Source organism: Psammomys obesus, unplaced genomic scaffold (genome assembly GCF_907164565.1).
Source record: "Psammomys obesus unplaced genomic scaffold, mPsaObe1.curated_primary_1811, whole genome shotgun sequence".
Classification (NCBI taxonomy): Eukaryota; Metazoa; Chordata; class Mammalia; order Rodentia; family Muridae; genus Psammomys; species Psammomys obesus.
This window is the reverse complement of record NW_026596088.1, coordinates 12,742,836-12,756,597: the sequence shown is the minus strand read 5'-3', so window position 1 is coordinate 12,756,597 and position 13,762 is coordinate 12,742,836. Positions and strand designations below refer to the sequence as shown.

Sequence of the window (13,762 nt, the reverse complement as noted above, 5' to 3'; positions counted from 1 at the left end):
CTGAGTCCTCGCACTGGCCCAGAACTGTGTCTTTTAATGACCTGGGAGTTCAGTTTCTTCTTTCTGATATGGTGGAGCTATTTTGATAGCTTACCAGGCTTTAATAAATTAAGCATGAATTTGTCAGTGCTGTTAAATATAAATTGTCCCCTTATGGAGTCTTAGGAGAGAAGTCTTTTTAGGAATGACTTACACTTAGAAGTTCTTTGAAAATTGACAAGAAGCTTTTTCTGTGGCTCGTAAGAGCTTAAATCATTGCACGGTGTAAAGTGGTCACATGATGACATGCAGGTATGCTTACATCTAGGCTCTAATTTTCAAATAACAGGCATAGAAGTCAAGCCCACATGTCTCACCTGATACTACTTCCTCTCTTTATCTGTCTTTCTTTTCTTTTTGGCAGTAAGGACCAGGAAAACAAGTTTTGTTTCTACGTTTTAATTCCTGCACTTTAACACAACTTGACATAGCTTTTTAGAAAGTTACTGATTCTTTAGTAATTTTGAAAATGTTTTGGTTATTAGATAGAAGCTTTGGAAATTCTACCTTCTACTGGTTCTGAATGCCTCTCAGGGCCTTCCACTGGTATGAGGTAGAGAAGCGAGCTCATACTGTTGTTTCCAGAAGGTTTGTGATCTTACTACTCAGGCATTGTGTCAAGATGGAAACATAGGCTGTGTCCTCAGACACATGCTCTGGCTTACCCTGAGCATCACTTCTTCTTTAGTTAACTCTATGTTGGCTGTAGAACAGAGTTCTGCCCTAACCCTGTTCTGTATTCCCTTGAATTTATTATTAGAATCATTACAAATTGAATGTTTACTTCAGAAACACAATTTTTCCATCACTTGGGAGGCAGCATGGTATTACAGAGTATTTGAGGACAAATGTTTTATTTTAAATGTGCACATAAGAAAAGGTGTCCTTAACCTCTTTGCATGACAGTCTACTCATTTGTAAAATTATTACAACCTTTTATCATAGATATTAAAACCCATAGATATTTTATCATAATATTAAAATGCCCCATTTGTAGGAGGTATGCACTGTTCTGGCCTGTTTCTGACTGTGCATTATTAAAGCTCCTATGTGTAAGATGCCTGTCTCATTTTTTCTTTCTTTTTTTTTAGGCAGTTTTATACAATGACAGATCTGTTCTGGAAAATCATCATGCTGCATCAGCTTGGAATCTGTATCTTTCTCGCCCAGAATACAACTTCCTCCTTAACCTTGATCATGTGGAATTCAAGCGCTTTCGATTTTTAGTCATAGAAGCAATCCTTGCTACAGATCTCAAAAAACATTTTGATTTCCTTGCTGAATTCAATGCCAAGGTTTGTTACGTAAAGTAGTGCCTGACTTTGAAAAGGGAAATTGTTAGTGTGATAGATGAAAGTAGGGGTTTTGTTTTTGTTGTTAGGTTGGAATTACATTACACATGAAGTAAGAATAATAACTGATATTCAATATTATTGTATTATTTTAAATAAACATTTTTATTATTATGGCAATATGTCTTAAAATATTGTTGCTTGCTTTGCTTTCTTTTGCCAAAAAGATGAATTTTATTGTGGCTTTCTTTTTCAAAAAGTAACTGTTGTATGAAACGATTAATATTTACTATTGCTATATCTTCTGGTAAAGCTGCTGTTAATCCTAAACAGCTGTATAAACAAATCATCACACAGAGACTATGATTTATTTAGTTAACCTAGAACACAATGCTGGGCAATAGTTACTCCATCCTAAACCTCCAAGCCCCATAGTTTCCTAACATTTAGATTCACCCATTATACTTGCTTTTTCTGAAATCTTAGGTCCAAGTCCATCTCTCCATGGCCTCTCTCCCTTGGCTCTCCTCCCTCTGCCTTGCCTTTTCTCCTCCCACTCATTTCCTGCCCTCTGGCTCCTCCCCTCTGGCTCCTTCCATTGCTCAACATTGTGGCTAGTTGCTTTATTTTGGCTTGTTTACACAAAGTTGAGACAGGATGCTTAGGAAAAGTATCACAATGCAATATCCGGATTGAAACCAGAGAGTGGGGGTAGAAATCAGCATTTGAATGAGCAAGGGTAAGGTGTATACATTTCAAAAGAACATTATACCAACAAGTAACTAATTATATCCAAAGTTTTTATAGCAAAATCAGAGCTACTTAGTGCCAAGTGAGACATTTTATGAAATTAAAGTTGTGTTTTTTAAGAAGCCAGTTCATGTCTATCTTGCCACACCTGTCAAATCTTCTTTGTATTAGTAATTTTCTACTGCTGATCTGGCAGAAGAGCAGTAGTGTCTCTTCTCTTCTGTTTTGACAGTGATCTCCTCATTCCCAAACTGTCTGCTAGAACTGCTATGTGTGTGTAGTCACTGTGATGTGGAATGATGAAGATCAGCTCACGGCCTCCCAGCCTCAGAGAATTCATATTTACTGTGGAGTGTAGAATCAATAACTTGCTCTGACAATGATAATGGCATTGTGTCCCACGGAAGAGAAAAAAGTTGAGGACCATTGCTTTACTTTCTTGAAAGAAATATTCCTCACCTTTTTATTTTTGGTGAGCTTAAGCTGCTGATTCCTCACTTTTTATTTCCAAGACAGAAATAAAAAGTATACTAAATTTTCCTAATAAATAATGTTAATGTCACTTACTTACATAATGCTAATTAATATTTACTTAGCCTTTGTTATAAACCAAGTGCTGTTTACTTATCTTTATGGCAGTGAATGAAAAGATTACCATCACTTTTTTATAGAGAAAGAAATGAATTTGAATAGGTTAAATAGGTTCAATTTAAATCAGTTGTGAGTTAATATTTAGACCATAGAGTTGAGCTTCTAAAACTTGTGTCTTTGAACTATATCACTGCCTGTCACAGCTAGAATGGATTTTTCCTTAGCTGTTTTAAGTGGCTTTTCTTTTAGGTAGAAATAGTTACAATTCTTATTGTTTATAGATCATAAATATATTTAATATATTATAAATATATACATATGCATTATTATTATTCTCTATGATAATTACAAATAATAAAACCAAAGTTGTCTTTTTTTTTTAAATAAAAAACGATGGCGCCTTTGAAACAAAGTCTTATTATTAGTTCAGTGGGACATTTTATCACATAGATCCATGTTTACAGCACATTTTGATTTTAAGGATGCATTTAGTAAAATTTCTTCCTGTCCTTTGGACAGAAAATAATTTTAAGATAATTGGTAAGAACGAACATTAGAAACTGTGTCTGCAGAACCTAAAACAATTCTTTTTCTCCAAAATAGGCCAATGATGTGAATAGTAACGGTATAGAATGGAGCAGTGAGAACGACCGCCTCTTAGTCTGCCAGGTGTGCATCAAACTAGCAGATATAAATGGCCCAGCAAAAGCTCGAGACCTACATTTGAGATGGACAGAAGGCATTGTGAATGAATTTTATGAGCAGGTAAGATGAAGCATGAGATTGGTGTGTTTTAAAAGAGCTGCCATATGAAGAAAGCATCTTTGAGGTTCAATTGCTTCAGAAAGTGTGAGCTGTCTTGTAAGGGACTAAATGTTGTTTGTACCATGGCTCCTAGTGTTTTCTTGGCTCTACCTTTGATTTTAATATTTTAAAAATTTTATTGTATGCATATGGATGTTTTGCCTGCATGTGTATTGTGCACCATGTGTGTGCCTGGTGCCTATAGAGACCACAAGAGGACGAACTCTGCTGGAACTGGAGTGACAGATGTTGTAAGCTACCATGTGGGTTTTGGGGACTGAATTTAGGTCTTCTGAAAGAGCAGCCAGTGCTTTTACCCACTTAGCACTACTCTAGCCACTACTGCTAACATTTAAAGTAGCAAACAAAAATATATAGCTTTTAACTTGTCTGAAATAAGTTGATTATATTTTTGGTTGAGAGATAAGGATAGACCCTGGTCTCTAAGATCACTTTCAACCTGAGAATCTATAATTTAAAATAGTTGATTTGCAAATGAAGTATTTTCCTCCCAACATAATATTTATATTAATTATTTGGGAATTTCATACAGTGTACCCTGATCACACTGGTTTCTCATTCCACCCAGCTCCACCTTCGATCCTTCCTCCTCTCCCCAAAAACATACCAAGTACAATTTGTGTTGACCATATCTACATTCGAGCATGGTCAAACTCCCAGTGGCCAGCAAATTGATGACTGCAGACTCGTAACTGAGAATGAGACATTGAAGGCTTCTGTGACACCACCTCTCAAAACAACAACAACAACAACAACAAAAAACAAACAAAAAACCCCAATACAGACAGGAGGCTATTGAAGAGTCCTTAAAAACTGTTATAAAGTTGCAGACGTAGTTTTTCTTTTAAAGATTTATTTTATTTATTTGTTACATACACGCCAGAAGAGGGCACCAGATCTCATCATAGATGGTTGTGAGCCATCATGTGGTTCCTGGAAATTGGACTCAGTACCTTTGGGAGAACAGCCAGTGTTCTTAACCTCTGAGCCATCTCTCCAGCCTGCAGAAGTAGTTTTTAAGTGATTTTCTGTTCTCTTCAGAACATACTTAATCATCTAAAGATGTCTGTCATAGAAAGACTATCTTTGCATTGGAAGTATCAATGGGGGCAGAAATCCTGACAGAAAATAAAGGATAGAAGTGAGTTCAGCATAGATGCTGAGTGGTTTTTCAAGACTTCAATTATAAACATGCTTTTTTTCATATCTTTAAAAATCTTCACTTTAAAAGATTTTTATTTAGCCAGGTGGGTGGCACACACCTGTAATCCCAGCACTCAAGGAGGCAGAGGCAGGTGGATCTCTGTTTGAAGCCAACCTGGTCTATAAAAGCAAATATAGGACAGCCAAGGCTAAAACAAACAAACAAACAAAAGATATTTATTAATTTGCAGAGTCTGTGCCATTTGTTTCCCATCATGTTGAAGAAAGCTGATTATCCTACAAGCGTCAAATTTCATTGTCATTAAAATATCAAATACCACCTGCCTATCCTATAGTCCTTTGAAGTCCTTGGCCCTAATAGTTACGAATAGTCAAGTTGTTTACAAAGTTAGAATTCCTGTTCATTTAGAAAGTAGGAGTAATGAGGTTGAGCTTGTCAGATCATATTTACTTAACCTCATATTGTATTGTAAAGGCACAGTGTCCTTTAACCATCCTTGGAAGTTACAAAACACCATACTGTGTAACCAGCTATCATTGAGAATGTGAATAGGAATATGCAAATTACATGCTATCTTAAATTAAGAAAATATTGTCATTTATCACTCTATGTAAAAAATTTAGTATTAATGTATTAATTATAAACTATTAATGTTGGTAATTATCGAATGTTGCAGGTTGGCAGTAAAATTATTAGTACTTTATATATTTTCTCTGTTAACTGAATATCAAAGTATTAGTTGGTATAAACAGAATATGAGAATAATTTTTTTGTTTGTTTGTTTTTCAAGACAGGGTTTCTCTGTGTAGCCTTGGCTGTCCTGGACTTGTTTTGTAGACCAGGTAGCCTCAAATTCACAGAGATCTGCCTGCCTCTGTTTTCCTGAGTGCTGGGATTAAAGGTGTGTTACACCATGCCCGGCTGAAAATAAATTTTTAAGACTTCTCAAATGTCTCGAGAAAAGAAAGTGTGATTGTTTTTCCTCTGCTGATAGCTGATATAGGTCTCAGCTGATATGAGCCTCAGGTGAGCATGTGCCTATTAAGCCACGCTCCATTCTAACAGTAATTACCATCATTAATGTTTAATGTAAAGATTATTTTGATATAGACTATTTTTAAAAACCTCAAGATGCCAGGTGTGGTGGTGTATACCTTTAACCCAGCACTCCAGAGGGAGAGGAAGGTGGATCTCTGTGAATTCAAGGCTTGCCTGGTTTGTAGAGTGAATTCCTGGACAGCCAAGGCTATGTAGGGAGACCTTTCCTCAAAATTGCAAACATAAAGAAAAGGAAAACAAACAAACAAACGTCAAGATAACTTTAATAGTAAACCTTAATAGTTATATTTTTAGTAGCTAAATGTATTTTTTTTTAATGCTCAGGGAGATGAAGAAGCAAACCTGGGTCTACCCATCAGTCCCTTCATGGATCGTTCTTCTCCTCAACTAGCAAAACTCCAAGAGTCTTTTATCACCCATATTGTGGGGCCCCTGTGCAACTCCTATGATGCTGCTGGCTTGCTGCCTGGTCAGTGGATAGAAGCAGAAGAGGATGATGATACAGAAAGTGGTGATGATGATGATGGTGAAGAGTTAGATTCAGATGATGAAGAAACAGAAGACAATCTAAATCCCAGTAAGAACAGAAGGAAAAATATGTTCTGTTTAATGCTACTGGTTACAGATGATCACTTAATTTGGATTTAGACTTTTGCATCTTAGGTACAGATATGTTGAGTAACTCCTATCTAAGTGTTTACATTGAATACTCAGGTTTTGGATAGCTGCTATGTGCTGTCACTGTGCTGCTTCTGTGCACAGTAGGGACTCTTATTTAATGAAAGCATCTCTCAAGCTGCTGTCCTCCAGCAAATACTTATCTGAAAATCTCTGAAGTGAGTCCTAGCAGTTAAGACTCCTCATCTCCCCCTCTTCAAACATCAAAACAGCTGGGAGCACAACTTGAAGGCAGCCTCACATGGACTCAAGAAATGAGTCAAGATAGTGGGGAGAAAAAGAGAACAGAGCTCCTAGCTCTGAGAAAACCAAGGTTTTGATATTAAGAATGAGTTATATAGCAACATATTTTTCTGAATAAGACAATGAGAATAAGTGGAAAATAGAAAAAAAAAAAAACTTGTCTTTGAAACTGTTACGAATGCCACGTTCTCTTTATTTTAAAGGAACATTTAAATTACTCCTGATATTAAGAATCTAATATGTAACACAGTGAGAATTTCGTTTTTATTTAGTGGAAGTACATCTCTGTAGATGCTGTTGTCCAGCCAGTGCTCTTCATCAGGCTCCACCTGTATAAGCCTTATACCCAGTTCAGATACAAATGCCTTGCGTGTAGGGTTAGCACAGCAGAGAATAATCTTATGCCAACTTGGGGTTGGTTGACTGGCTTTTCAAAATAAATAATATTCATCAGAATTACATTTACTTTACCACATTAAGACATTACAAACTTGATTTTTAACTTTGGATTTTTATGATTTTCATCTTAGATTTCAGTACTGTACCCCCTTCCAACCCCGTGTTCTCTGTATCTTGTCACTGTTTTGTTTTCCATTCAGAATAACCCCTGTCACTCATAGCTATGTCTATAGTGTTCTGTTAGGATATGATCTTCATAGCATGGATAATTTTTTTCTTATTCTTCACACATATAAAATTAGAGCTTATGTAACTATTTAGACTATAGAGTGGGCACTGAGGCATTTATTGAATGATTGAGTTATATTTGCTTTGATATAAGTGTTTGTTTTAAATTTCACAGAACCACAAAGAAGGAAAGGCAGGCGGCGAATATTTTGTCAGCTAATGCACCACCTCACTGAAAATCACAAGATATGGAAGGAAATCATAGAAGAAGAAGAAAAATGCAGAGCTGAGGAGAGCAAACTGCAGGTGGAGAAAACCTCCTTATCTCAAGCAGATGAGATTCAGGTTATTGAAGAAGCAGATGAAGAGGAAGAGCAAATGTTTGAATAGAAAAGAACAAAACAAAACATATGCTGAAGAAGCCTGGGGTGCTCCTCCCAGGGTCATTATGGAATGCTCACTGTACTGACTAAATTGACCATTCCCATGTGGACAGACCTTAATACTGTGAGAGGATCTTTGCTTCCCTGGCAGTTCTCACTCCTAAGCACTTTCCTCATAAACTAGAGAATGATTCTTAGAGCTGGCTACAGTTGACTCATGTTGCAAAGCCCTTCCTCAAAGCCTTCACTGGTGTGTAAATACTGTGTCATAATGCTGCTTTGCTGGTAGTGAACTCTTAATCTCTTATGACGAGGGAGGGCTAAAACTGAAAACTCAAGTGACTTTGGTTTTTCAAGTGGCCATAATGCTTTTATGAAAACAGGATTCATCCTGTATTTCCAAATATATCTGTTATGTCTTTGTTTGGGGGTGGGGTGGGGCAAGAAACAAACCTCTATGCCTAATCCAAAAAGGAATTCATTGTGGCCTTTCTGAGTGATTTCTGCTTATGGCAGTACACTGTTCAATGTGGTTCTCGCTTCATCCATGAAGGACTGAGGACCTTTGTTATACTTAACAAAACCCAGATGCATCTATTTCTGATGCTTTTTATTGTTGTGTATAATCTACTTGTGTGTTTTTATTTCTGCCTAAAGTATTCAGGTTTGCTGTGGACATCAGAAGTCTGAATTCTAGTCTTACTGATTTTGTTCCATGGTTGAATTTTAAAGGTGTTTTACAATGAAGGAGCTTTATTCTTAGTCAAAACTGTTCTTATTTTTATTCTTGCTCAGGACAAGTAATTTTAAATTTTTGTTATTATAAACATGGCATAAATTTGCTAGGAAAAAATATTGTCCTAATATTGGTGTTACCTTTTGAAATGAGCATCATTTTAATTAAAGCCAGGAAAAAGGAAATAGCTATCTTTTGCCTTAATGAAAAATCAAATGAAATCAACCCCATCAAAGATATTGCCTAAATAATTTGTTATCTTTAGTATGTGTCTTAGGTGCCTTGTATCTTTTTGTGTCTGGTTGTCGTAAAACTGACTTTTTTGTTGTTGTTAATTTCTTTCTGCTTCAAGAATACACGGCAGAGATGACCCATCGCTACGTAGTAATACTAGAGCCCCACAGGAAGACTGAATTCTGAAGTCAAGTTCATGATGGGGATGAACATTTATTTTTTATGTAAAAACTACAAATAGTTCAATAAATAATTCCATGAAAATGCATATAAATAAATAAATACCTTATCAAGGAAATGGACCACACTTATAATGTCATATAACCTCACTAGAGAGAGGCTGTGTGCCCTTGTTGTGAAAAATTATTGAAGTTATACACAGCAACTAAAATGATTACAAGATGGTAAACTGATTTCTCATTATTCTTCAAGACTATACAGTTTTTTAGAGCCATTCAACTTTGTGCACAAGAAAGCTGTCAGTTTCTACAGTAGTTCCTATGTAGTGTGATGCTGGAGTTACTTACCTACCTAAGATATTTGGGTTGTCTACAAGGCTGCATTTAAAGATCTGTTTAAGTACTGAGATTTTTGATCCTGCAGGTATCATATTTAATGAATCACTACACTTTATTTATTTAACATATTGAGTGCTGAGTTCCTTCCTGTCACTTTTGTTACCGCAACCACATCATCTGTAAACTGGTCCCACCATATGTTACTGAGTAATAAAATTTCAACTGATAATCTATCAAATTTGAATTTATATACATCCAGAGTGTGTATTTCTCTAAAATGTGCTTTATATCCTATGCAAATATATTTATTCTGTTGCTTCCTTTCCTACAGAAAACAATATACACGTGTCTTTAAATTGATACATGTACAGGCATGCACGTATTACCAGAATCAAGTCTCTAAACTATTGTGTTATTTAAATTTCTTATTGGATAATTTATTTTTAAATTCTGTCTTCTTGAAAGACACACTTTTAAACCAGGCACAGTGGTGCATGTCTGTAATCCCAGCACTCAGGGACGCAGACACATGTGGATCTCTGTGGGTTAGAGGCCAACCTGGTCTACAAAGCAAGTCTAGGAAAGCCAAGGCTACACAGAGAAACCCTGTCTCGAAACAAAACAAAACGCAATTTTCTTTTACTAAAATGTTACTGAGGATTCATTTGAAAATGGCCATTATATTTAACCCTTGCTTAGTAACCATAAATCAGAACATCCCAAAGAAATTAAAATTATCCATGACAAAAATTTATGTATCATGATTGTAAATTATAAGTGTGTGGATATATTAAATATATATACACTACTGTTAAATGGCGTCCTACTTGAGGAATGATTATAAGCTTTATTTTTCTGTAGGGTGTGTGGATTTTACCAAGGGCCACTAGCCTGCTGTGTGAGCACTCTGCTCTTACACTATGCCTCCAGCTCATATTGCCGTTCTTATTTTGCTTGCTGTAGAATCAGATTAATTTTTACTAGGATTTTATCACAAATATGTCAGTCATTGGTGTTATACATATATAACACTGTAAATATCTGTGTGCTTTCTATCACACTTTTTTCTCTATAGAAATCTACTTTTTTGCTTGTTATTGTCTGATTATTTGAAATCAAGTAACAAGTGGTGGTTGTTTTTTGGTTGTTTGAAAGCTTTTTCCCACTACCCTTAACTATCCTTTTCCTGTTGGCCTTGTCTGCTCATTTTTACGAGAGTCTGGCATTGTATAAGTAATCAAAAATTGTCATTCTTTCTGGATTACAACTTATAGAAACAAGACTTTAAAGAAGGGATGAGTAGAGCAAACCAGTTCCTTTATTCTAGTTGCCAGGCCATTTATGAACGTCTCTGACTGGGTATGGGTTTGTTAGGATAGCAGAGATAGTGCAGGGATGAGAGCTGGGGCAGGGTGGGGGCGGGGTCATTTTACACTGAGTGCTGAAGAAGTCATTTAGTTTTGATATGACTGGAGTGAGAGAAACAACACAAATAGAGGCCAGAGCAGGAGAAACCACATTAGAGAAGCTGAGTTTTTTGTTGACTAGAGCACAGAGTGTACGAGGAAGGACTGGTTAATGAGAGATGGTGGTTATGAAGTCTCTTCTGTAGCATGGTATGCCATTTAAATTCTTCTAAGGTTATAGGAACCAAAAGGGTTTTGATCTGAGTGAAACGGTTAGCTTTTCATATGGGATCATTCACACACTATTTTGAATTGTTACAAAGCTGTGAGAGGCCATTGTTGAGATTGAGTTTCTGCCCTTGGCCCCAGCAGAATAGACAAAGCCTAAATGCAGTTACGCTTGGTAAATGCCATATAGTCAGAGTAAAACTTCAAGAGAATAGAGTCCCAAAATCTATTTTGATGAAAAACAGATTTTAGTCTGTCTGGGTGAATTAAGCACAGTAAGGAAGTCTGTGTTTTCACCTAGAACAAAACAAAAAACTGACCCTTTGCTAACCAATCTTTACTTCTACAATTGTTCTCTTCTTTCATTTCCATCTTACAAAAACCCATTGTTCTGCCACAGTCTGGTAGGATGGCTATTTTGTAGACTCAAGGGTACCCCGGTTTATATTTTCCAGATAAAAGCTTTAAGATCTATAACTGAATGTTATGATTTTTTTCTTTTGACAATTTTAATTTTTGTTTTTGACAAACAGGAAGGATTTAGAGACAGGCCTTGTGAGTTTTGGTTAGGATGGATTATAGGGTAATAGGATAAAAGAAATGAACGATCTTAAGATTTAGGATACAGAGTCAGTTTTCCTGGTGATTAATAAGATTTGGTAGCGAGGAGGGTGACAGGTTTCTCATCTGGAAACTCAGTTTCTGAGGCTGAAAAAGAATACATTCGAGAAGGAGTAGATTTTGGATGCAATCGAGGGAAAACAGATAAAGTCAGATTGGGACTGAAGGATCTGATACATTCTGCTGTAGTCCAGTAGAGCGGAGTTCAAAAGAGAGGGATGGGCTAATGTCTGGATTCACTTGACAGTGAAAACCACAAGGTGGAGTCTGAATGTAGGAAGAGTAATAAGGCTGAATCAGAACTGAAACGACTAGAGGGAGAAGGAGACTTATAAGAGAAAGTAGCTGTAGACATAGTAAGAAAGAGAAGGGCACATAGAAATCCAAGTAAATGGATCTTTCAAGAAGGAAACCTAAGAGCTGGTGAGATAGCTTAGCAGGTAAGGGTACTTGCCACCAAGCTTGAGGAACTGAGCCTGATCCCCCGAACCCACAGTAGGAGAGAACTACCACAATTCGTGATCTCTATAAGCATGTGCTCGCTCGCTCTCTCTCTCTCTCTCTCTCTCTCTCTCTCTCTCTAAATTTTAAAAGAAACCGGAGGCCATCCTGGGCTACAGTGTGAGACCATGTCTCAAGTAATTTCTTTAAAAAAAAAAAAAAAATAGATGATCAAGGAGTTATGTTACATGCTGCCTAAAGGATTAAATCATAATAATGAAAATGTTTTGATTTCAATGAGAATATTAACTTCGTTGTTTGCAAAAAGAGTTCAGTTGGTGTGACTGGACACATACCAGAATAGCACAGGTTAAAATATTTTGGAAATTCAACAAGGTGGTACTATGAGAGATTAAACACCTTCCCATCACAGAGCTGCTCTAGGAGAAAAACCCTGGGTTTTATATATTTTACCAGTGTGTACTGAAATAGCAGTTGTCCTGTCTTTGAAAACATTCTCTCCTGCTTTTTTTTTTTTTTTTTTTTGTGGGAACTAAGGGTTTCTTAATTTCCTTTTTAAAAAATTTATGTTTAAATTAATTAGTTTATTCACTTTATATCCCAACTGTAGCCCCCTCTCTCGTCCTCTCCCAAGCCCATCATCCTCCCTCCCTCTTCTCTCCCCATGTCCCTCCCCAAGTCCACTGATGGGGGAGGTCCTCCTTCCCTTCCATCTTACCCTAGTCTTATCAGGTCTCATCAGGACTGTCTGCATTGTCTTCCTCTGTGGCCTGGTAAGGCTGCTTCCCCCTCAGGGGTAGGTGATCAAAGAGCCAGCCACTGAGTTCATGTCAGAGACAGTCCCTGTTCCCCTTCCTAAGAAACCCACTTGGATACTGAACTGCCATGTGCTACATCTGTGCAGGGGTTCTAGGTTATCTCCATACCTGGTCCTTGGTTGGAGTATCAGTCTCAGAAAAGATCCCTGTGCCCACTTTTTTTCCTCTCTCTCCTTGTGGAGTTCCTGTCCTTTCCAGCTCTTTCTATCTCCCCTTCTTTCATAAGATTCCCTGCACTCTGCCTAAAGTTTGGTTATGCATCTCGGTAGCTGCTTTGATACCCTGCAGGGGAGTCTTTCAGAGTCTCTATGATAGGCTCCTGTCCCGTTCCCTGCTTTCTCTCTTTTCAGATGTCCATCCCGTTTGCCTTTCTGGATGAGGACTGGGCATCTTACCAGGGTCCTCCTTGTTTAGCAAGTACGTTTATGTTTTAGTACATTAATGCTATATTATATGTCTAATATCCACTTATATACCATGTGTATCTTTCTGCTTCTGGGATACCTCACTCAGGATGATCTTTGCCACCATTTGCCTGCAAATTTCATGATTTCCTTGTTTTGAATTGCTGAGTAGTATTTCATTGTGTAAATGTACCAGGTCTTCGTGGCAGTATAATAAGAGTCATAGCCCAGAGCAGCCCAAGAAGTTCCCTCCCCAATGAAGTACCTCCAACCAGTAAGTACTTTGATTTTGCTGCAGAAAAAATTTCAGAACAAGCCAGTATGAAGCAGGGTTGAGGTTTCTTAAAGAGACATTAAAGAAAACAAAAACAACCCCCCCCCCCCAAACTGATTTAAGTTTGGTGGCTAATTGAAAGAGGCACCCAACTCACAGAAAGGATAAGACACCTAAGTGTGAGTGGGCTTCCTAAGGAAGATTCATGATTGAGGGTCTTACCAGTAGTCATAGTTTGGTTGTAGCCATATTTTAGTTGCTTTCAGGTTACATCTCAAGTATTGTTTAAAAACGTTTTTCTTCCTTTTTTTTTTTTTTTTTTTTTTAACAATTATAGGATATGGCAGTGGAGGGGCTTTTATTTGATAAGATAAAAACAGATAAGGGTTATTCAGATGTATAAAGATAT

At 37.0% G+C, this 13,762-nt stretch overlaps 1 protein-coding gene across 1 annotated transcript in view; it reads left to right on the top strand.

Annotated features, from left to right (window-relative positions):
• Pde3b (phosphodiesterase 3B) overlaps window positions 1–9,956 on the top strand; it is a 141,430-nt gene extending 131,474 nt beyond the window's left edge. The window contains exons 13-16 of the mRNA XM_055627471.1: window positions 1,131–1,334; window positions 3,276–3,437; window positions 6,046–6,298; window positions 7,445–9,956. Coding sequence (XP_055483446.1) covers window positions 1,131–1,334; window positions 3,276–3,437; window positions 6,046–6,298; window positions 7,445–7,659 — 834 coding nt within the window. The 3' untranslated portion in view covers window positions 7,660–9,956. The remainder of the gene's footprint in view (window positions 1–1,130; window positions 1,335–3,275; window positions 3,438–6,045; window positions 6,299–7,444) is intronic.
• Window positions 9,957–13,762: the final 3,806 nt, after the last annotated feature.